The 24,677-nt window shown below is 39.7% G+C and overlaps 1 protein-coding gene across 2 annotated transcripts in view; it reads right to left on the bottom strand.

The window, feature by feature from the left end:
* The window catches only part of L3MBTL4 (L3MBTL histone methyl-lysine binding protein 4), a 450,084-nt gene that overhangs the window by 324,185 nt on the left and 101,222 nt on the right, over window positions 1-24,677 (bottom strand). For both annotated transcript variants that reach the window (XM_043558331.1, XM_043558332.1), the window contains one exon: window positions 14,871-14,925. In XM_043558331.1, coding sequence (XP_043414266.1) covers window positions 14,871-14,925 — 55 coding nt within the window. The remainder of the gene's footprint in view (window positions 1-14,870; window positions 14,926-24,677) is intronic.

Here is a 24,677-nt window from a genome sequence, read left to right as displayed (position 1 = left end):
GAAACAGATCCTCTCCTGGAGCTTCCACAGGAATGCAGCCCTGCCCACACCTTCACTTTAGCTCAGGGGCACCCATTTCAGGTTTCTAATGTGCAAAAGTGTAATATAAATTTCTGTTGTTAAGTCATGGTTAAAAGAAACGAAATATAGAGCTGTATATCAGAAATAATAAGTATTGATATTTAATAAACTGTTAAAACTCGCCACTAAAAATTTTCTAAATGTTCAATAATTGTGAAAATAGACCAAATAATCATATTTAATTTGCTTGAAAAACAATAAGGAATGCATAAATGATAAATTAGCTTAGGAGTATAGTTATCACATGGTAAATACTGTATTTTCTGATTTAAACTGAGGTTCACTGTATAAAATACAGACAAGAACTATAAAAACTAAGAGAATGCATTCACAGCTAATATTTTTCTGTCTCTTTAAGCTGATGTTCAAGGAACTAATTTATAATAGCACATGGAGACAGCACCAAAAATGTTTCACGATCATAGCATTTTTTTATACGAAAAGCTTATGATGTTAACTCTCCAAAATAGTTTTAAATACAGTCATAAAGCTTCAGAGATGGGAGGTAGCCAACAAATCAGCTAATCATCTTAAAGATGAAGGAAGTGATTTCCCCAAGGTTTAGTTTTGGTATGAATGTCTTATTTTGTGTACCCATTATTGTGATAAGCCTTACATGTGCATTGATTTAAATAACTGGTTTCAATTCTAAGGCATCCTGCCTATGATTTTAAAATCATCAATAAAATACAGCTTCCTCATCAAATTAAATCCTGAACTACCGAATTCAGATTTTCTATCATAAAAGATTAATTATAACAACAACTACCAGAGAAAAATAATTTCTCGTAAGATCGTAAGCACTGTGAAGACAACTACAGATCATTAAAAGTACAAAGAAAATGGCAACCCATAGGTTATCTTGGTAGAACACTTCTCAACATATAGCAAAACTAAAATAGCATTGTCATAAACTCTTAAAACCTGGCTTTATAGAAATCCCTGCTTAATTGGGAAATAAATGTTTCTATTTCAAAATCTCTATCACAGAGTCAGAGTCATTCCAGGTAGCAACTACTCACACAGAGTGCTGTACAGTGGGTCCCAGGACACACAGAGAACAGTGCGTCATGCCCGCCCCAAGGGTGCCTGCCCATCCAATGCTCCTCCCGTGGTTCTGAGGGCTCCATCTTGGCTCCTCACTGGCTTCCCTTCCTCTCCACACCAAAGGGTTATCCTCAGTCTTCTGCTCAACGTGCCCCCTGCCGCAGAGAGGTCTTCCTGTACTCACAGGTTCCCTTATTACCTATACACTTGATGTAGCTGCCGCTCCACCCCTCTCACCAGCTTCTGCTGCGGACCCTCTGAGTATTCCACGGGGCCCAATCTCCACAGGAAAATCCAGCGCTGTCCCTCAAATGCAATCCCCACGTTCCCTAAGTCAGTGAATGGTCTCTACACACTAGTTCCGGTGCTGCCTCCTGCAGCCCCTGCAGTTGGTCATTTACCATTCCTGCAGCTCCACTTCCTAATACCTCTGAAGCCATCTCCTCCTCTCAGATACCCCTGGCTCTGTAGTAGCCAAGCAGCCCCATCTCACCAGCTCTTGCCAGTACATTGAGCTTTCCACTCCTCTTCAGCCCACAACCTCTCCCCAGAACTCTCCAGAGATTCTCCCTGCAACTGTCTCTCTACCAGAAACAATATCACTCTCCTGCCCAAAGCTTTAAGGTAACTTTATTAACTATGGGACAGCAAACAACCAGCTTCAGACAGCAAATAAGGAGCTTCTCCAATAGCCCACACTAACTTTCACTCTCTTCAACTGCTTTCTCTGGTCATTTATTCAACAAATACATATGGAGGATCTACTATGTGCTAGGCTCTGTGGACACGACAGTGAGCAGAAATAGACATGAAGCCTCACTCACAAGCTTTAAATCTAGTGGGTAAGAATCAAATATTCAAAAATATAATTATCAACTATGCTAAGTGCTTTCATAGAGTATAGGTCCTTGGGAGCACAGAACACACGGCTCTGCTTCACCTGGGAGATCAGGGAAAGCTTTCCTAAGGCGAAAATGTGAGGCTCTGTGGGCATTAGCAACACATGTGTACTGTAAACAGGCAAAAGACAGACCCAGAAAGAGAGAGAAGGAACACTGTGGCAGGAAGCATAGTAGGTACTGGGGTCCTGCGGCCGGACCTGAAACAAGGGCAGCCATTACAGCATGAGGAGGCAGATGACTGGCTGGGGATGAGGCTTAGGAGGCAAGAAAGGTCCTGATTCTCCAGGGTTAAGTTCTACTAAATCCTTAGTAAGATTTGCCCATATCCTATCCTACAGGCAATGGAAGGCATCTGATAAGTTTCAAGCAAGCAAAGGTAGGAATGTTGACAGGCACAGTCTTGTGTTTTGAAAGACCGGATTAGATCATCTCAAGAACAGGTAGGGGAGATGAGCTGGGACATGCAGACGGGGGTGGCAGCTTAGATTTAAGTGGATTTCCCCTGTGGGACACAACTTTGAGCTTTATGTTGAAATGCAATGGGGAGAGGTCAGCACTAGGGTTGGGGAGAAGACCAAGGATTCACACTTAAGGAAAGATGAGAAGAGTTCCTAAAGAAATGTTCCAGAAGCAAATCCAACAACTCCTGATGACAGAATGCCTATGAAAAGTAAGAAAAAGAAGGTGTCAAGGTGGTTGTCCAGGTCTCAGCTTGAGCATCTGATGGGTGGGTCAGTTGCCACCTAGGGTGTGTCTTCCTCTCTCCAGAGCTGCTGGGCATGGGTTTTGCTAAGAATGACTTTAAGTCATGTATAAGATCCAGTTCATCCCCCAAAGAATGGACCCATTCAGCAAGTTTTCCAAATGTTTGCATATTTTTATAACCCTACATATCTTTTATATCTGTTCAACTTACTAAAGACCAGACCCGTGCCACTATCATTTTCCCATGCTCCTCATTTTTATCACAACAGTCACAAAATATTGGCAATAACCTTTCATTTCCACTTAAAGTGTTTTTCCAAAAAATTATTTTTCTACACATAGCTACCCGCCAAAGAGGCTTTTCAGGAAAGACTTGTGACAAACACACTGTGCTGCTTCCAGTTACATCATGGAAAAAAACCAAATGAGTTTTTAAAGGCTTCAGGGTGCTTGGATGGCTCAGTCAGAAGAGCATGTGACTCTACCTCGGGGTTGTGAGTTTGAGCCCCACACAGGGGGGTAGAGATAAGGAAAGGAAAGGAAAGGAAAGGAAAGGAAAGGAAAGGAAAGGAAAGGAAAGGAAAGGAAAGGAAAGGAAAGGAAAGGAAAGGAAAGGAAAGGAAGAAAGAAAGAAAGAAAGAAAGAAAGAAAGAAAGAAAGAAAGAAAGAAAGAAAGAAACTTTGCATCAGTTTCTTCCTCAAAACGTTAAAGGTTTAAACTTTAAAGGTAAAACTTTAAAGGTTTAAACTTTGCATCGGTTTCTTCCTCAAAGAAAAATAAGTCCTTTCTTAAGTAGGATAAAAACACTTTTTAAAAAATCTTTCAGCTAGTGCTAATTCTCCGGAGTAAATAATTTTAAAACTGTCCCTTAGAAATTTCCTAAGCAAAATACGAGAACTGATACCAAAAAGAACCTAAAAACTATTGAAAACTAATACATAAATTTTCTATTTAAGCTGTTCAAGAAAAAATATCACTTGTTGAGTATCTACCAGGAGCCAAACACACTATAAATACTTTTTCATTCAATCCTGACAGTATTATAGGCTAAGAGAAATTACCTATTACTCTTAATTCGCCAGCAAGTAAATTGGGAATCAGAGAAGTTAAACAATTCAATTGTTGGAAGTCACACAGCCAGTTAAGTGGCAAAACCAAAATTCAAATGAGGTGTCTTTGAGTCTAAGCATACACTCTTTATTTCCTTTCACATATCAAAAGAGAAATTAAAAGTTTGGACTTTTAAAAGATAACATTTATCCTGGGCTTAAAACAAAACCGTGACAGGACATCCAGGGCCCAGGCATCTGTCTGGATCAACCTGCCTGCACCCGCTGGCCTGAACTCTAGGGAAGTTTCTGTGTATTATAGTATAACGCCTTCATTGTGAATTAGGTACTGTCTAAAAGAAAGCTTTTTTTTTTTTTTTTGGAGGGGGACGTGGGGAGGTGCCTGGGTGCCTCAGTTGGTTCAGAGTCCAACCTCAGCTCAGGTCATGAACTCATGGTTCGAGGGTTCAAGCTGCGTCCAGCTCTGTGCTGATAGCTCAAAGCCTAGAGCCTGCTTCAGATTCTGTGTCTCCCTCTCTCTTTGCCCCTCCCTCGCTTGTGCTCTCTCTCTCTCTCAAAAATAAATAAATGTTAAAAAAAGAAAGCTTTTTAAAAAAAATAGGATTAATTATGCTCATGGAAACAGTAGAATAATAGTAAGATTCTAGTCATGAACATTCCAAGTGAATTTCTAAGGGATTCACCTGTTCTACAAAAGGGAGCTACCATTGGGGCGCCTGGGTGGCTCAGTCGGTTAAGCGTCCGACTTCGGCTCAGGTCATGATATCACAGTTCATGGGTTCGAGCCCTGCATCGGGCTCTGTGCTGACAGCTCAGAGCCTGGAGCCTGCTTCAAATTCTGTGTCTCCCTTCCTCTCTGTCCCTCCCTGGCTCACTCTCGCACTCTCTCTCTCTCTCTGTCTCTCAAAAATAAATAAACATTAAAAAAAAGCGGGGGGAACTACCATACAAATGTAGCTTTGCACTTAAACACTAAAACAGCTAACAACTTTAGCAAAGCAGCAAGAACACACTACCAATTCCTATCTCCTTCTGGCTTTTGAGGGAAATCCACAGGCGTTCTCTGGAAGCCCCAGGATCACATCCATATTGGTACCACATTGGCCCCAGGCATAGGGACTCAAAACACAACGGTCATACTTGACTTTCCCCTGTGCTTCACAAGTTTGGGAATTATATCCAAATGCAATGAAGGAAGGTCAGCATTAGGGCTGGGAGAAGAACGAGGGCACAAGTGAACGCAGATCTGAAGCACACAGTGAGACCAGAGAGTACCACGCACACAAATGGTGGAACCCTTCAGATGATTGATTGTTAACAACTCAATTACTCTGATGTACAGGAGCCTCGACCGTTACCCGCTAACACGTGGCCCTCACCGGGAAGGGAGAGACAGGCAGCCAGGAGACGTAAGCAGGACCCCACTTGAACTCCTCACCACCCAGTCTGTTTGCTTTTTTCTCCACTTCAGGTGCTTCTCATTTTCTCCGGATCCTCTCTTCAAGAATGGCACCATGTTCTCATCCCCCTGGCCTTCTTCCCTTCTTTTTTGTTTGCTGCCTGTCCCTTCCTTCCCCTACCGAACAATTCTGTTCTAGAGCTGCATGTGAGCAGAACAAGGTAGGCATCCACATGGGAGGATGGAGGTGAGGGGCTATAAGGAAAACACCCACATGTGGAGGAGTCCAGCACAGAGTACGGCAACCTGGCAGGGTGAGGGAGTGTCACCACAGAGGGGTGCAGATGGCATGGGGCAGGGGGTGGAGGAGTCCTAAACAAGGTGTTGAGGGCATCCATTTGGGAAGCTGACCCAGCGTTTAGAGTCAGAACCATTCCCTATAGAAGCTGTGTGATTTGTCACGCATTTCTGCCCACAGCCACACACACACACGATCATGAGGGGCTTAGTTGGCTTGTGCTCCGTATCTGGCCTTGGGATCAGAATTGGCCCTTTTATTCCTGACACCAAGAGGGATTAACTTGCCTCACCTCCCTGAGCCAGACCAGGCTGGCCCCTGGAATGGATCAGGGAGAGAGGGGAAATATGCAGATGCCCAGGCTCCTAAGATTGTGAGAGAACAGAAACAGAAAGGAAAAAAAAAAAAAAAAAAAAAAAAATCTTGCTCAGGGCTGCACTTAGGCACACTTAATGACTAACCATAAATCACACATGGGTAACGCATATATTGCCCTGGTGGGAATAGTTTGTTGGAAGTGTCACCTGAGGAGAGGACGCTCTGCCCAGGACCCTCAATCAGGACTCCAACCAGGCTGGTCACCACAGGGGCTTCCCCAGCCAGAAGGCTGGATGTTGTGAGTACCCGATTTGATGTATTAACCCTTCTTTGTTCTTCTCTGTACTTCTCTTCCTCTTTATGTTTACTGTAATTGTTTAATCCATATGTTCCCTTTCCCTTATAATTAATAAAGCTTTCTTCCATGAAACCAAAAGTGAGGCTAACGTGAATTACTATAATAAGAACAAGAGCCCAAATGGGGCAAGGAGGACTCCCTCTGGATGGGCAGCCTGGTGCACAGCACTAAAGGCCAGTTAGGGTGAGAATGGTGTCCTTCAAAGAGGCGGCATGGGAAAAGGAGGGAGCCCAGGATGGTGGAGCCTGAGTGGGACAAGGTGGTCACACATTCCAGGGAGGGGTGGGTGGCAACAATGATTACATAGAGGAGGATTTAGCAAATATGCTAAAGATAACGAGAGCCACGTTTTTCACTGTCACAAACTGTGATTCAAATACACGAAGGGAAAACCAGAATAAATCCTATGGGATCAGAATGAAAGTGGAGGTATCACTGTGAATGCATCAATTTCAGTATACAGAGAGAGACTGATATAAACAAAAAACTAACATGAAGTGTATGTGTGTCTGGGTGAGTGTAGACATATATTGTGTGTATAAATGTGTATGTATGTAGATGTGTGTGTATAAACATACAAAAAGACACTCCTTACCTCTGTCCACTGAGAGGGCCGGGGAGTAATGACAACCTGTTAGGAATGAACACACTTAACCCCAACCATGAAGAAGAACCAGAGGTCCTTGGAGATATTACTGATTCAAGGCCTGGGGCAGGGAGAATACAAGATGAGCCTAAAACAACTTGAATCACAAAATATGGAAGTGCTCAAAGAATAACACAGACATATCAGAAAGACACCAAAACCACTTGAAGAGGCTTCTACTGGTCAAACTTGAGTCAATTTGAGCACCAAAATAGTGACAGGAATTGATTAAAATCCAATGAATATAAGATAAGAAACTCTATGTCCATATTGAAATAAATAAATTAGGGAGGGGAGGGGAGGGGAGGGAAGGGGAAGGGGAAGGGAAGGGAGGGGAGGGGAGGGAAGGGGAGGAGTAAGTTAGGTGAAAAACAGAATATTTACAGCTTCTAATTCTCTCCCTATAAAACTTATTCCCTCTAATAAGGGAAGGGAAGGGAGGGGAGGGGAGGGGAGGGGAGGGGAGGGGAGGGGAGGGGAGGGGAAGGGAAGGGTAGGGAAGGGAAGGGAAGGGAAGAAGAGGGGAGGAAAGGGGAGGAGAAGGGAGGGAAGGGGAGGAGAGGGGAGGGAAGGGGAGGGGAGGGAAGGGGAGGGGAGGGGAGGGAAGGGGAGGAGTAAGTTAGGTGAAAAACAGGATATTTACAGCTTCTAATTCTCTCCCTATAAAACTTACCAATTCCAAAGGAAAAACTGTAACTTTACAGTAGAGGAACCCGGCAGACACCAGGATAATCAAGGGATCAAAGTAAGTTATCATCAGAAATGGGGCAAATCAGGGGCGCCTGGGTGGCGCAGTCGGTTAAGTGTCCGACTTCAGCCAGGTCATGATCTTGCAGTCCGTGGGTTCGAGCCCCGCGTCAGGCTCTGGGCTGATGGCTCAGAGCCTGGAGCCTGCTTCCGATTCTGTGTCTCCCTCTCTCTCTGACCCTCCCCCGTTCATGCTCTGTCTCTCTCTGTCCCAAAAATAAATAAACGTTGAAAAAAAAAATTTTAAAAAAAAAAGAAATGGGGCAAATCATAATTGTCTGCCATCTGACAGGAGGCCCAGGGAGAAAAAAAAAAAAAAAAAAGCATCACTTCTGTGATGTACAACTTGAATCTAATCATAAGGAAATACCAGACAAAGTCAAAATGGGGAACATTTACAAAATAACTGGCCTGTGATCTTCAAGAGTGTCAAGGTCAAGTCCAGGGAAAGCTGAGGAACTGGTCCAGACGTAGGAGACTGCAGAGATAACTAAATGCAATCTGCATTCAGAAATAGATCCCTTCACCATAAAGGGCATTGTCAGGATAACGGGTATAACCTCAATGGGGTCTGCAGCTTGCATGGCAGTAAGGTATCGACTTTAACTTCCTGCCCTGAATGGTTGCCCTGAATGGTTGTGCATGGCATGATCTTGTTTGTAGGACATTACATACTAAAGTATTTGGAGGTGATGGGGTACCAAGCTGGTAAGGTACTCTATAATTCGGAAAGAAAAAATGTCTCTGAGCTGTACTTGCAACTTTTCTGTAAATTTGAGATAGTTCCAAATATTTCAGAAATGTATTCAAGAAAAGAAGAATTTCACTCGGTAGTGCTGAGAGAGCACAGGGAGATGAAGTAGTCATTAAACACGGGCATGTCAGCAAATAAGCCCATAGTCCAAATTAAATATTTCACATGAAACAGTTTAGGTTCAAACGAATATTGAAATGCCCCCAAAGTAGCAGCTTTAATCTCAGTAGCGAAAGGTAATTATGCTGAACAAAAATCAAACATGCTTTAAAACAGCAAAGCACGTTAGTGGAAAGAGTCCTTTGGTTAAACCAAAGTCTCTGGTTTTAGGAACAGAACAAGGAAGGAGGAGAATAGGTCCTGCAGGAGGAGATGATGGGGTGTTTTGCTTGGTTAATTGATGGTGGCCCGCCACCACCAGGCCCTCCCTATAAATACGAGGCCTGCACAGCTCAAAAGCTTCCCAGACACCCCCACTGGGACTAAGTACTGCTCTGTGACATTTTCTTTTGCTAAATCAATCTAAAAGTCAGGGCACTCAGTCCCCTTCCCAGAGTTCAATACTCTTATTATCCACCAGGGACCTCTAATAACAGAAGTAGTAGAGGCTCCTCTGTGGGACAGCTTGAGAACATAAATAATCTGGAGGCTTCCTCAGGAAGTTCTTTAATGAGGTAAAAATTTTAATATGATGTCTGCTTTCATGTATTAAAGAATTCAACACGGCCCATAAAAACTGTCTTTATAAAACAGGTTTTATGAATGTAGGCCCTTGCCCTCTCTTTGTGCTTTATACAGTTCTATTCACTGGTACCATCTACTGACACATGTGCTCCTTTCCTCTGTGACAGTGTATATTCATACTCCTGCTTCTTCACCCAGAGTGGCAGAATCTTACAGAGGACGTTTGGTAACTTAATTAGGTAAGTTCAAAGATGAGCTCACTAATAAACCACTATCAAAAGCAAATAAATTTTTTTACAGAGTAGTATTTTTGTTCAAGTGCATGTGGATGTGTTTTATTTATTAAAGTTTCCCCCCAAAAAAGTACTTTAGTTACAAAGAAATCCCCTGCTTATCTCTGAGTGATAGTTTCATGGCTCAGTGAAAATGTAATTCTATGGGTTCAAAGCATTCAAATACATAAACATTTAACTATGCACTTAATGATAGTAAATGCCATCTATAAAAATAAGAACTGACTAAAGTAAAATCGATTTGGTTTTCCCTTTTCTGATGGAATGCTGTCCATTGTTAGGTAAGGAAGTACCTTGATGGGAATAAACAGACCTCTCATAAAGTTTTAAAAATGTGGGCATTATTTCCATTGCAAGAAAGTACTTCCGTCATTACACCTAGGAAGTAAACTAGTTACTCTAACAACAGACTCTGGGGATAATGCTCAAAGGACCATCTTTGAATCTTTTAGAATCACATTTAATGAACCATAACCCCCAGCACCAAAACTACTCTCCGAAAGTAAGTTAAGCACTTTTGGAAGCTGTGTTAATTCTTCTTCAGGCCATTTAGCTAATTAATCCTTCAGAGCTCTAGTAAATTATTACTTCAGTATACTAAATGATAAATCCTCTGGCTGGATTACATGATTTTTTAAAAAACACCAAATTTAAGTGGGAGACATAGCATATTACATAACTTAATTTTTAAAAGCCAAATGCCCGAGGATATGCTGAGAGAAAACAGAAGAGAGAGAAAAATACTAAATAAGCAAAGTAGAGAAGATAATGAGGTTTGAAAGGATCCAGCTACTTGGATTAGGCTAGAAAAAGAAGGCTCCAGGCAGAAGAAACCGTTCTTCAGACAGCAAGGTCTATACTGCATGTTCTGTTAGGCTGAAGCCAAATGGGGAGAGGCAGAGTTCAGTGGCAGGTGCCTGGCAAGTTCCAGAAGCTCAGAGGCCTCTAATGATAATGTAGAGAAAGGATACAAGGCACTCTACTAACGGAATTTCAGATACATTTTAGCTGGGTAAGAGAGGGTAAAAGCAGTACATTTCCTCTCACTTCAGAGAGGGTAAAAATGTGAAACCACTGAAAAGTGAGTAGGGTCATCTCAAGTTGAGAGATATTATTTAAAAGATATCAAGAGAGATGAGTAGAGAAATGTTGGTAATTATTTAGGAAAAATGTGGGTATGTGAGAAGGAGGGGTCAAGGATATCTCCAGGACTCTAGACTGAGTCCAGGTCAAAGATGGTGCTACAGACTAAGGGGCTAGAGAGGAAGCACACTCAACACCTAGGAACAAAGAATTCAGCTGTAAAGGGGATGTGAAATCTAAAAAGTAAGAGAAGTAGGAACAGGGAAGCTTCCGCTGCTTTGGGAGGTCCCTCGTTCCATTCAATCAACAAAATGTTGGCAACTGTCTGTGGGGCACTGGTGTAGGAGGAAAGAATAGTGTGTGGGGGACGGCTGAGCATAGATGCCAGATGGTGAAGACAGGATGAGTTGAAAGCGAGTGAGAAAACAATGTCTCTCTCAAGAGACTGGAACTGCTGGTGGTGACTTCCAGTCACAGAGAACAAGACTCCGGAGTAAAGGAAATGTACACACAATGATCGTGTAAAGTGGTATTCTGGACTGGATTTGGGAACAGAAAAGGGACATTAGTAGAAAAACTGGTGGAATTTGAATAAAGTACAAAGTTTAGTGATATTGACGTACCATTGTTAATTTCTTAGTTCTGACAAATGTCCTGCAGTCATGTAAGATATTAATGTTTGCAGAAACTAGGCAAAAGACTGAGCTCTACTATTTCTGCAATCTTTCTCAAGTCTAAAGTTATTACAAAATGACAAGTTTACTTACAAAAAAAGGAAGAAATCCAAAAGCAGACATTCCAACCACATCCTTCTTTCCATAAATTGAAGCTTTGAGGAATTTATTTTTCAATATTTGCTTGACTGTACCATGATTACCTACTAATTGTGAAAAAAAATACTTGCAAAATATAGGAAGCATTCTTTTATTTCACAACTTAGAAATAATAATCGTTATAACACGTCGTTCCTTCTGTTCCATAGATATGTGCTTTTTTTCAATCATCACTGAGATTACTCTCCTGAGCTTTCCCCCCCTTAATATGTTATCATAAACTTTCACTCCCATGTAATTTAATTTTTTCCAAAAGCACTGAAGTGACCACACAATTGCTTACACACAGTTGTACCACAATGTCTTACCTACTCCAAATTTGTTGGACATTTAGATCATTTCCAACTTTTCTCCACTTATAATTAGTACTACAGTGAATATCATATCCATAAATTCAATGCGGATGGCTTATTTCATTAGGAGAAATTCCAAAAAATGGAGTTCCTGAGCTGAAGGAAATGTTTATTTAACACTTTTGATAAATGCCATCACTATGTCCTCCAGAACAATGGAACAACTTATACTTCCAAGAGCAGTGTACTGGCAGCGCCCCCCGCCCATCAGCAAACAGGATCAGCATTTTTGTAACTGTTGTCAATTGGAAGGCTAAGAAATGTTCATTATTACATTTAAATGTGTATTTCTTTGCCTTCTAGTAAGACTAAATGTATTTAACACATTTATATTTTATCTACTTTTATTTCCTCTTCCATGAATTCCTGTTCATGTCCTTTGTCTGTTTTTGCGCTGAGATCTTAGTGCATTACTTCTAAATCTGTTGTGTATGAACCTTCTTGATTTCCACTTTAATTTTTATTATGACATTCTTTGATTTACAAAGTTTGATTTGGATGTGTATACATGTCATTTTCCTTCATAATTTCTTCTACTCTTTTTATGTTTATACAGACCTCACTGCCCCAACACTTAAAATTCACAAGAGGAGGGGCGCCTGGGTAGCTCAGTCAGTTAACCGTCCAGCTCTTGGTTTCAGCTCAGGTCATGATCTCCCAGTTGTGAGACTGAGCTCCACATCAGACTCAGCAAGGAGCACAGAGCTTGCTTGGGATTCTCTCTCTCTTTCTCTCTCTCCCTCTCTCTCTGCCCCTTTCCTGCTCTCTTTCTTTCTCTTTCTCTCTCTCTTTCTCTCTCTCTAAATAAATAAACTTTTTAAAAAAATTTAGAAGGGGAAAAGCCAGATCACTTGTCCAACTGAAGAAATGAGTTGTTTTTATTTTCAAGACTTCAAATGTACACATCTGGGATTACACAGTGATTGACGACACTACTTCTATACCTTTAATCATACATAATTATTAATAAATACCGAGACAAACCTTTTCTTAGTGGTATCCAATATAATTACTAAATTTTTTCAATCACCAGGAATAACATAGCTCAGAAAGTCTCCAAAAGAACCAAAAAAAGTTAATCTCAGGGCATGACTGTCAGGAAAAATCTAGTTCAGCTAGTTCCCATGGACACAAAGAGCTATACGAGACAGCATTAGTACTTTAATTATTAGCGGTTATTCTTCCCATCCCATTTCTAAGCACGATTCATTTTCTCTACTTTTGTGTTAGCAGCTACAAAGGGAGAATGTTAAAGTAACAGGTAAAGTAGAAAGCGCATAGGCTTTAGAACTTGCTAGCTGTGGGTTCAAATCCTGGATCCACCATTCACTAGTTATTTACCCTAAGTAAGTCAAATGGCCTCTGAACCAACGCTCCATCATCTGTGTAACACTGCAGTCAGTATTAGTGGCACAGACTGGGCACTCTATAAATGATTTGGTAATGATTTCCAAGGAAATGCCTTCCTTGTTGTAAAAGCAGGACTAAGAATTAAGTGTTTATTTTTCAATACAATTTTCTGTTCACATAGAAATGTGCATGTGTACATTTGTTTGCTTTCCTTGTGTTATTAAGAAACTGGTAAGTGACTAAATCTTTTTTGTTTTGTAAGTAGCCTACAGAAAAAATTAAACAATTTCCAGAAACTATGGGAGGAAAATCCCCACTTTAATATGAAGATGATAGGCCATTTAGGGAATGGTTTCCTTCATCCCACTAAAAGTGGTACTTCAAAAGCCTCTCAAATAATTCAATTTGCATTTCAACTAGCAGTCTGTAGCATCTGTATGCACAAACCAAATCCCATCCTTCCTGTAAACATGGAGCTAACTTCAGTAGTTGGGGCAAACAGCAACAACCTCAGGTTTGAGAAGAATAAACCACTGGGGAAACTTTTGAGAATGGACCACTACCCATAAAAACAACTCTGACAATGGAAGAACAATGGCAAAAAGTCACTTTGTATTGAAACTGAAAAACTATTTATGATAAATATATATTCGGCTATAATGGAACTATAAATACTAAATTACTAAAAAATCTTAGTTTTAAGGGCTGAACATTCTTAAATTGTTGGCCTAACTCTGCGTCTTCTTCTTCTAGACTAACTGTTTTAGCCATGGAATAAGAGAATCTAAAATAATTTGCATTCGTGTGAAAATACAGCAGCAGAGGAGAACAACAACATAATAAATCACAACCTATTTCTGAGAAGAAAAAAAAACAACGTTTAAAAAAGCCCCGCTGTTAGGGCCAGGTAGAGTCCAAATTTATTTCTAGAATTCCAGTGTTGCATAACTGAAGTGTATTTCAATGGAGCTGAACATCAAGTTACATAATTACCAAATTACTGCATTCTATTTTGCTTTTTCAGCAAAGAACATGATGGGTCTGGCTGACGGCGACAGAAGAAAAGAATTTAAAGCAGCATATTTTGCTTATAGCAGAAAACAACTTTTATTTTAAAAGCATTTAGATGGAAGATCACAAATTTTCAATTTTTTGTCCCTAAACTAAGCAATATAAAATGGTCTTTAAAAACCTCAATTTTTGTTTGTCATTTTTTCAAGGTATTTTTAGTTGTTGCCATCGTTTATTTTAAAAAGCTCACTCAACAAATACTTAACATATGTTAAAAAGACATTAGAAAAGACTTATCAAACTTATATGCTTCCTTCCCATGGAGAGTAGCACAAATGTTGGACATTCAGCTACATTTTACAGAAAATTTAATAATGGAAAATATACTCCAGGAAAATATCATCTGCACTTGTTCATTTAAATTTAAAGCATCAGAGAATTAGCTGAATATTAAAAAGTTGTTATCTAAAACTTATTGATGTATTAATAACCATAATGAGCGATATTCATTTTAGAGCAAATGTGCATCCTCCTCTAAAACATGACTTCAACGGAAGAGCACAAATGCAATCATTAGAAGATTAAACTACTCCAGGAAGAGCTTAAACAAAGAATTATAATAAACTAAGTAGCATCTCCCATTGTCTTGTTCTCTGGGAAGGTTTACAAATCGGAAGTTATTTTACTTAAAGCATTTTTAAAAAGCAAATAAACGAGATCAGAGCTTCAGACTTTTTCTTGATGTATATTATGTGAAAATCTCAGATGACTAGGATGGTCTACAGAGGGGTATGGAACACAATGTCAATAAATGATACTATGATTATACACTGAAATAAACAAACCTAAAACAATGAAAGCTACCTAACAAAAACTACACTTAAAAGTTGTTCATTGTTGTTCACAGACTAAAACTGTAAGGGATGGTCATGATTACCGTGACTCAATGGGGTGGCACCATTCCTGGGCTTCTTTTCTTCTTCAGCTTGCTCCTAGAACACAGAAAATGTGGTTTAGACCGTATTTTTGGATACATATTGGACACACCGGAAAGAACTCTTCTGTGTACAGGAAGCCAAACCATGAAAAGCACTGTAAAGGCAGCAACAATCCACGAGTAGCCAATGCCCTCAGCTGGGTGTGCGACCTCAGAGGGCACACCATGATCCATCTGGACATGGCAGGAATCCTCTATTACTGTCTTAATTCTTTTCTGGCTAAAGTATGAGAGAGAGTAAGGTTCAAAAACAGTTAATACGGAAGCTGATAAGGACGCCTCCCTACTGCCTGTGTGTGACACTGTGCCAGAGGCAGGCTGATGGAAGGGTCAAGTCCCACACCACAGCCAAGCCTCCTTCAGCCTACCGGCATCTATGACAGTTTATTAAGGCTCAGTCAAGATAACGTTATCTAATTTTAGCCAAACTGACCTCCAGAGAAGAGACAAATGACTTCAAAGATTCCTTTGAAAAAACCCCAGACTGCATATGACAAACAATACAAGCACCCAAAAAGACCATGGCAGAGCTTCTCTCCACCGAGCAAGCAATTCATCAGACATTCTCACAGCAACTCTCGAAGAAAGGCTGACCACCTAACAAAGACTAAGGGAATAATGTCTTTTTGAAAGATACTCACAATAACAAAGAGCGTTTGTTAGTGGGTACTCAGAAATGTGTTTCATTTACACAATTTTGTAGTCATAAACATTGAATGCACCCCATTCAAACTCATAATTATACACTTAAAAATTGAGGAGCAGAGTTTCCCAATTTTAAAATCCTCCAAATGAAGGATTTCAGTGGGCTCTGAACTCACTTTTGGAAATATAAATATTCAATACCTCTGATTAGTTCCCAAGAAAAACTGTCATCAGGGAAGATGAAAAGTCAGCAGCTGAAATACACAATAACCTTCACATAACTGACGGGGGTGCTGAGAAATGAGTGTCATGATTAGCAGGTTTGGCTAACAATCGTTTCTTCAGATCAGGCCTGTTTACTCTTGGGACATATCTTTTTAAGCTATGACAAGGGTGACTGACCACCCCAGTTTTCCCAGGACTGACATAGCCACAGCACTGAAGCCTGCATGTGGGGAAGCCCTAAGTTCTAGACAAACCAGGACACCCTGATCCCGGCTATGACAACCATTACAACCGAACCTAAAAAAACAGACTTCAGATAATGCCAACACAAAGCTTTGAATCAAGCTTTCAAAAAAGAATCATGCTTGCTAATATTTTAATGAGAGCAAACTTGTTTGTAACTGTTAAAATAAATAGCGTTGATTTCATTTTTCTATGACACTTTCTTAGTTTCTTTTTTGGTTTATGGCTTTGAGGTGCAAAATACAATTTGAGTAATAGTAAATCATACAATTCTCAAATAAACGAATAACCCACATGTATTGAGATAATGTGATTAATGTTTCTTTATTGATGGGTAAGCACACCAGGCTGCCACTTGCTGATACAGCCAGATACAATTGATTGTGAAAGCCTGGTATCTTTCTATACATATAATTTGTTTTTTAAGTTCATATGGCTTAAGGTAAAAATATACAGAGAAACAAATAGAGTGAAAACTTTCCCACCCATCCTCCCCACTCTGGCCAACTCATAACACCTCCACCTGGAAATCACAGTTACTAGAGTCTAATATGTCTTTGTAAAGTTTTCTTTATAAAAACACAAAGAAGGGGCGCCTGGGTGGCGTAGTCGGTTAAGCGTCCGACTTCAGCCAGGTCAAGATCTCGCGGTCTGGGAGTTCGAGCCCCGCGTCGGGCTCTGGGCTGACGGCTGGGAGCCTGGAGCCTGTTTCCGATTCTGTGTCTCCCTCTCTCTCTGCCCCTCCCCCATTCATGCTCTGTCTCTCTCTGTCTCAAAAATAAATAAAAAACGTTGAAAAAAAAATTAAAAAAAAAACACAAAGAAACATGAATATATGGTCTTACTGTCTTGCTTTTATGCACAAAGGTCGCACATCATAATACAGTTTTTTCCCTCTCTTTTCATTTAACAAAATACCTCAGAGATCTTTATCAGATTATGAAGAGCATTCTCGTTTGTTCTTCACAGCCGCACAGCATTACACTGAATGGATATTTCATGATTTACTTAACTGGTTCCATATTTATGGATATTTGGGCTATTTCCAACCTTTTTTTCCCCCAGTCATATAATGCTACAGTGAAAAACCAGCACGTATGTCATTTTGCATATGTGCAAGGTATCTATGGAATGACTTCTCAGGAGTGAAACTGCCAATCAAGAAACTCGTGCTTTCCTGCTGCCAATCCCCACACGAGCTTTCCCACTCAACAGTCTCACAGGCCTTGGATCAGTGCCTGCTTTCCCACAGCCTTGTCACCAGGGTGTGTTACCAAATTTTTGGATTTTTGCCAAGACGGCAAGTGACAAACATCTCACTACAGTTAAATGTGCGTTTGTTACATTATGAAGAAACTGAAGATCACTTTGTATATTTAAAGCCACTTGTATTTCCTTCTCTGTGAAATATCTTTTTACATCCTTAGTCCGTTTTCTGTTGGAATGATTGCTCATCTTTGGGTCTTGATAAATGAGGAAGATTAGTCCTTTGTCTACATTATGAGATGCATTATTCTTTTTCATCTTTCTTACGGTATTTTTTAATATGTAGGGATTTTTGTTGTTTAAGAAATGAAATTACAAACTTTTCTTTCGTGGCTTCTCAATTTGAATAATCATTAGAAAATCCTTCTCCACTCCCAAATTATAAAAACCTCCTACTTTGCTTATGTCTATTACATTTACGGTTTATTTTTTCACATCTGATCTTTGATAAATCTGAATCTGAGCCAGGATATAGTGTGAAGTAAACATCCAGTATTTTCGCCCAAGTGGCCCTTCACCTCTCCCAACATGTATGGACAATATACTGAACTCCCATGTGCATTTGCTCCTACTTCTGGCATGCCTCTTCTGTTTCTTTGTTTATCTGTCTTTTCAGTTAGCAGTACCACACTGTTTTAATTATGACAGCCTTGTGTTTTAATATGATTCCTAGACTGTTTAGCGAGTTCCCTTCTGTTCAAGTTTTAGAGTCAGCCATCTGAGGGTTCATCCCCAATCCACCTTACCAGTGGTATGACGCTGACCAAGTGACCTAATTTCTGCGAGCCTCAGTTTTCTAATCTGTGATCTGGAGATCATCTTAACTTCTTTACTGAATTGCTCCAAGGAATAGAGATCCACAGGTAAAACCTGACTGCAGCCTGTAACACATGGCAGACTCTCCATGGTAGCCGTCACAGTTATTCTGCCAGATTTCAAGCTGCAGACTTGAAATGGATCCAGACTTAATAAAAATTAAGTTAGCCTTCCTATTTGTGTTTACTGACTGAAGAAACATCTCAAATGAACAGAATCTCTGATGAAAGAAGAATTCTGAGAGAGAGTAGAGAAGAATCTTAAACCACTAACTGAATTAATTACCTATTTAACAAATTTATTGAGCTATTCTTATATGGCAGGAAATGCACTGGGTTTTAAGGAGCAAATGAAACACAACACCCAGTGTTTGTTCACTGACAACCCATCATCTGATAGGCGTTTACTACTGAATGGCCGACTGAGGAAAGAATGAAGCCTCACATTTACTCTTCTGTCCCCCCAGCTCCTTATGACATACATTCTCACCCCCACCGCAACAACCCTGCAGCTGCCCGTTCTCCATGCACCACTCTGGCCTCACCTCTGCCTTTCTGCCTTCATGCTTTCATGTGCAAGCATCCCCACTGCTCTCCGGACTTTCTGTCCTGCCCACCCCCTGTTCTGTTCGCTCTGACACCTGCCAACCCACTCTCAGTCTCACAGACAAGATGACCAATGGATCCACATCTCCCTCCACCATGTTTCAAACCTGCAGATCCAAAGTCCCACTACACAGCTTCATCTGGATGCCTTACAAGCTCTTGAAACTCAGTAATTACCAAAGGGAATTCATCATCACACTCTGAACCTCTTCTTATCCCCTGCCCAAAGCTCCCCAAACTCACTCTGCACTTTGTTTCACCCACACCCCCTCCTCCACCAGCTACTCTCCTTGCGGATTCTCAGATGACCCTAATGAGCAATGCCCTTGTAGAATCCCCTCCCCTGAGCAGGGGTGAAATGTGTTACTTACTTCTAGACCAAAGAATATGCCAAGGTGATGGGACAGTCAGTTTCTCAACTGCATTACAATATATGACTCCACACTAGCTGACTAAAGCAGGAGGATCTCCGGCATTGAAATAGCAGGCTGCCATGCAGTGAGAGGACCCCATGACAAGGAACTGTGCAGGGCCTCTTGGAACTAAGACTGGATCTTGCTTGAGAGCCAATGAGAAAACAGGACCCACATTCCTACAACCACAAAGAACAGAATTCTGTTGACAACCATATGAGCTTGGAAGAGGCCATTGAGCTCCAAAAAGATCTCAGCCAGACCAACACTTTGATTTTACCCTTTGATACCCCAAGCAGAAAATTCATTTAACTCATGCCTAGAAGACTGACCTATGGAAAGTGTGAGGTAATAATAAATGGCTGTTTTAAGCCACAAAGTTGGTGGCAATTTGTTAAGCAGCAATAGAAAACTAATACATGCCTATTTATCCTTTAGAAGTTAACACAAGGAGGTCTCTTTGCTCTTACTTCCTCCTCCCCTCTCCGCCCATGTTAAACTGGGTAACCTACTGAATCCTGGAAATTCCCTGTACAAATCTCTATTATTGGGCCTATCATCTGTCTTATTGGACTCACCTGCTTTGAGGAACTTACTGAAGGCACAGTCTCAACCATCTTTCATCCCCAAAAGGTAACTTGGCACCTAGTCTAGCTCAACAAATATTTGCTGAATGAAGGCATGAATGCAAGTACTTTTCCACCTGGTAGATTTCACATCCAAAGTTATCACGCAATTAATAAAGTAGCATCCTGATAAAACATACTATAACCTAGATCTTCTCAAAATTTAACATGCATATGAATCACCTGGGTATTTTGTTAAAATGCAGATCTTGACTCTATAGGTCTGGAATAGGGCCTGAGATTACCAGTGTCCAACAAGCCCCAGCTGATGACACTTCTGAAGGTCTGTGGACCACAGCATGAGCTGTACAGCCACCATCTTCCAGGCAGAGGGTGAGAGTAGAGAAGCCATCCTATCTACCTCTGTTCTACTGCATGTGAAATGATGAACTGAATCGGTCTAATTTTCTATGGCAGTTCTTTACCCCAATTTCATCCCTTTTTACCCACTCAATACACAGGAAATTTACATAATTTGAAACAACACCAGTCTCTTCTCATAAAGGTTTTACTGCAAAAACTGAAATGGTAACAAGAAATAGTATTCAAGAGTTGATTATGTGAGCACAACAGCTACTGAAGCATTTTTATAATCACTGTATCATTCAAATATAAAAAGAAATATATAATATGCTGTCTGTCACTTCGTTAGTGGATTAGGATGTTTGGTTCACACTTCTTTATTTGCTATTGAAATTCTGCCTAGATAGAAGAAACATATCCCTCCCAAAAATAACATTACCTCTCACTTCAGAGTTAAATTATCCAAGCTCCTTATGTACATATGTTTTTTTTTTTTGATGGATCAGGTTATAGATATGTAGACATATATATGAAAGGTCACCATTTTGTATTTAAGAATAAATTTATATTTCTCTTAAGATACACCGACCTCATTTTTTGGAAAATTTTGCAAATAAAAGAGGATTTAATATCTTAAAATAGATCAGAACAATGCTGAATTTGGGGTCAGGTGACCCAAGGTCAAGTTCCAATCCCACCCACAAAGAGGTATGTAACCATGAACAAATGACATATGTTATCTGCACCTACTTTTTCTTATAGAAGAAAAGGGATTGGACCAAATATTCTCCTGCAACAGGAACTCCTGCAAGTGTTAACATTCTGTGCTTCTGTCTGAGCTAACTAATTATTTCATTAAGGTAATAAATCCACACTGCTATTAATGACTGGAGAGTTAATTTTTTTTAAAAGGAAAGGAAAAGTGAGCACTTTTCCTTATCTTCCCAGGCAGAACACTTAAGGAAATCAGTATGAGTTGAGAAAAATAAAACCATTACTGTGATTTCTCAGGTTTCAAACTTTACTCTTGAAAACTGAAAATAAAGCTTCAGGGAAAAAAAAGTGCTCTGAAAAAGGGAAGAGAGTGGTTTAAGGAACATAAAATAAGTCTTGCTATGGTGCATTTCCATTCACCAATTTAAAATCCATCATTTTGGAAGAGAGGATGATGAGGTGAGATAATAACCAAAAGGCTTCATGTTCTGCTGCCTCCTGATGGACCCGGATGCATCATATACTTTTACTACAAGTTACAGTGACTTTTCTAATTAATAAGTGTCGACATTTCCCTGTCTATGAATTCCAATCAAGGAAGCAAAACAAAAGATTTTCACCTATTGATATGTGGTTTGCAATTTCAAGTCTTTGCCCTGGAACTTCCAGATACTGCCCCTTCCTTTCTTTCACCCTCAGACCAGTCCCTGGAGCCTGGAGGATTTTCCAGCAACCACTATTCCTCTTCCATAAGAATACAGGATGACACCTATTGATTTCATGGACAGTGGAAAACACTGAAATCCCCTTCGATGACTCCAGTAACAAACTACCATTTGAATTTCACTTGCTGTCTCAAGTCCACTTTTCAAATTCTCTTTTTCTCTGATTCAATGTGGGTGACAAATTGAAGACAAATGAAATTAACCTTTCAGATAAAATAAAAAAACAGAAAAGGATTATTTTTCGTTGCTCTACTGCAATTCAGATGGAGACAGAGAGAAGGAAATGATCTCATTTTATTCAAATATTCAATATTCATTGTGAGCAAAAACTATTTTTCAATGGCAGTCATCTCTGGATCTGTTAGCATCACTCTACCTGAATAAAAACAAAATCCCATGTTAGAGGCCTAGACTCCGAGGAGGAAGGCTGTGATATAATTGTTACAAATGGTATGTTCCCTGTTCAGGGCCAGCTAGGAGCAGGGTGGGAGGAGGGGGGGTGGGAATCCCAGGCATATTTAAAACAGTATCTGCTAAGATGTCTATAAAAAATCAAAGAGAAAAAATCTAAAATAGCTCTATAAATATCTCCTCTCTATGGTTCCCCCATACATATTTTTTGAGGTGGTGGGGGGCACAGGGAGAGGGAGAGAAAATCTTAAGCAGGCTCCATGCCCAGTGCAGAGCCCGACATGGGGCTCGATCGCACAACTGTGAGATGGTGACCTGAGCAGAAATCAAGAGTCAGACGCTTAACCGACTGAGCCACCCAGGAGCCCCTAGTTCCCCCATATATAAATGCATTCTATTGGCTGATGCAAACTAGTATATCAGTCATGTGTAGGGCAACAAAATGATAAAAAAATTAAGTACTACTGAAGATTAAGAAACGAATATAACCTTACCCTAAACATTTTCTCACTAATTAAGGATATTACAAAATAATTTCATTACATTATGCCCAAGTAAAAGCCAACCACAGCTCCCTCCTGCCAATAGGTATATCAAGTTCAGCAGATACAATATCAAGTACAACTTCCTCTGCTCTATCTTCAAGACTCTCAAGCTTAACCACTCACGTCCATCCTAGTCATCTTGCTATTTCATTATGTACCAAATCTTAGACTCACTGAAATGGAAAGACCCTTAAGATCTTTTAATCTAAGACTCTGGTTCTATAAATAAAAAAGCTGAGGTTTAGCCTGGTGAAGGACTTATCCTTGGTCATAGAGCTAATAATTATCATCAGAGCCAAAAACTGAAATCCAAATATTCTGACCCCCAGCCCAACACTCATTCTGCAAAACTGCCAACAGCAACATCTGCTCAATGAGACAAGTAATTATAATCTTGTCATTTATCACATATGTCATATTTGCTTCCAACCCCATACCTTTAATCATGCTGCTTTCTTGGCCCAGACAATCCCTCCTCTGACCTTTCAACTTCCTTATCTCTCAAGGTTAGTTGCCTAGATAGCACCCAGATGTTAAAACACAAATAAGTTATACTCTCGCATATTGCATCTTACCAAATTGGATTTTTTTTTTACCAGGTTGGACGTAAGAACCATTTGTCACAATAGCATTAAATATGCATTAAATTTTATTTGTTAAATAAATTAAATAAAGCATTAAATATGGACATCTTAGGTACTCCTCACCCTTCAAAGTCTATACATGAGCCCCTAATGATTCTACCTGGCCCTGAAGGTTGAATGTACCTACAAACACTAATGTATATAAGCAGTTAGTTGTCTCACATTACCCCCTATAAGTTCTTTTCTCTCTAATAATAATAAACTTATTTTTCAGATTTATTCAGATCCTTTAGAGAACAAATAATGTCTCATATTTCTATTTCTCAAACTTCCTACTTCAATAATCAGATATAGATTCATAGATTTTAAAAGGTTCAGAAGAAAGAATGGGAACCAGTATTTATTCGGTATTTTATATACACAATTATTTTATTCTGATATACTCAAATAAAATTTCCTTTTTTATTTGGTAAACTTGCATTTTTATGTAGGAAATTTGAAATTTTACAGCTTATATATGGTTTGGGGTTTCATGCACACCAAATGCACACCAAACATCTATGAAATCTCCTTGAAAAAAAAAATGCTTAGTTTCCCCAATTATCGTGTGCCTACACTTTGCCAGTCAATTCTAATGGTGGTTGAGTGGAAAAGACTAACAAATAGCACTGAAAAGGGCACTTGTCTTTGTGTTATATATATGGAAAAGCATGACATGTTAGGGAATCTAACAGGGGCAGGGAAACTCCTCTCTCCAAATCTGCGGCAGCACTATGGGGCATGGTAAACAAAGCTCATTCACGTGATGGATTTCAGTAAACAAAGGCATAAGACATGCAATAAAACCTAAGTGAAAGAAGCACTCTTGTAGATGCTGTTAGACAGAGTATACACTGGGGTGACTGCTCTGGAAGATGACATAAAAGGCTTATCAATATTTTACATGCACATAGCCTTCAGTATGACACATCTACTAGTAAGATTTGATCTTTGAATCAACTGCAAAAGTATATCAAAATATATGAATGCAAACCTTTGGTTTTAATACAGAATTATAACAACAAAAACTAAAAATCATCTACATGTTTGGAGTAGAGCACTGCTTCAATAAATTATGGTACACTCACAGTATGGAATATTAAGCACCACTGAAAACAATGGAAATATCTGCATCTCTAAGACATATGTGTTTAACTGCAAGAAAAAGCAAGATACAGAACAAGAAATTAAGTATGAGCACATTTGGGTACATGTATGCATTCATGCCTGTATTATGTATGTACGTATGTATGTATAAAGGGTTTGGGTTTTGTAGGTTCCTTTTTTTTTTTTTTTTTTTTTTTTTGCTTTGATTCCTATATAGATTCACAAGAAAATGTAAACAGTGATCATACCTTTAAAAAAAGATTTGGGAGTTAGCATGTGTGTGAGTGGGTATGATAGAGAATTTACTTCTTATTTTCATACTATTTATATTATTTTTTTAACTATGTGCCTATTCATAGAAAAATGTAAATAAATGCTTTTAAAATTCTACAAATACATAAAGTAAATACTAGTATACGAAGACTCATTGACAGATATTATTATCAGCCTCTGGAAATTATAAGACACTGAAGATATGAA

The sequence above is a fragment of the Prionailurus bengalensis genome, chromosome D3, assembly GCF_016509475.1.
Source record: "Prionailurus bengalensis isolate Pbe53 chromosome D3, Fcat_Pben_1.1_paternal_pri, whole genome shotgun sequence".
Taxonomy (NCBI): domain Eukaryota; kingdom Metazoa; phylum Chordata; class Mammalia; order Carnivora; family Felidae; genus Prionailurus; species Prionailurus bengalensis.
This window is presented reverse-complemented; position numbering and strand designations above follow the sequence as displayed.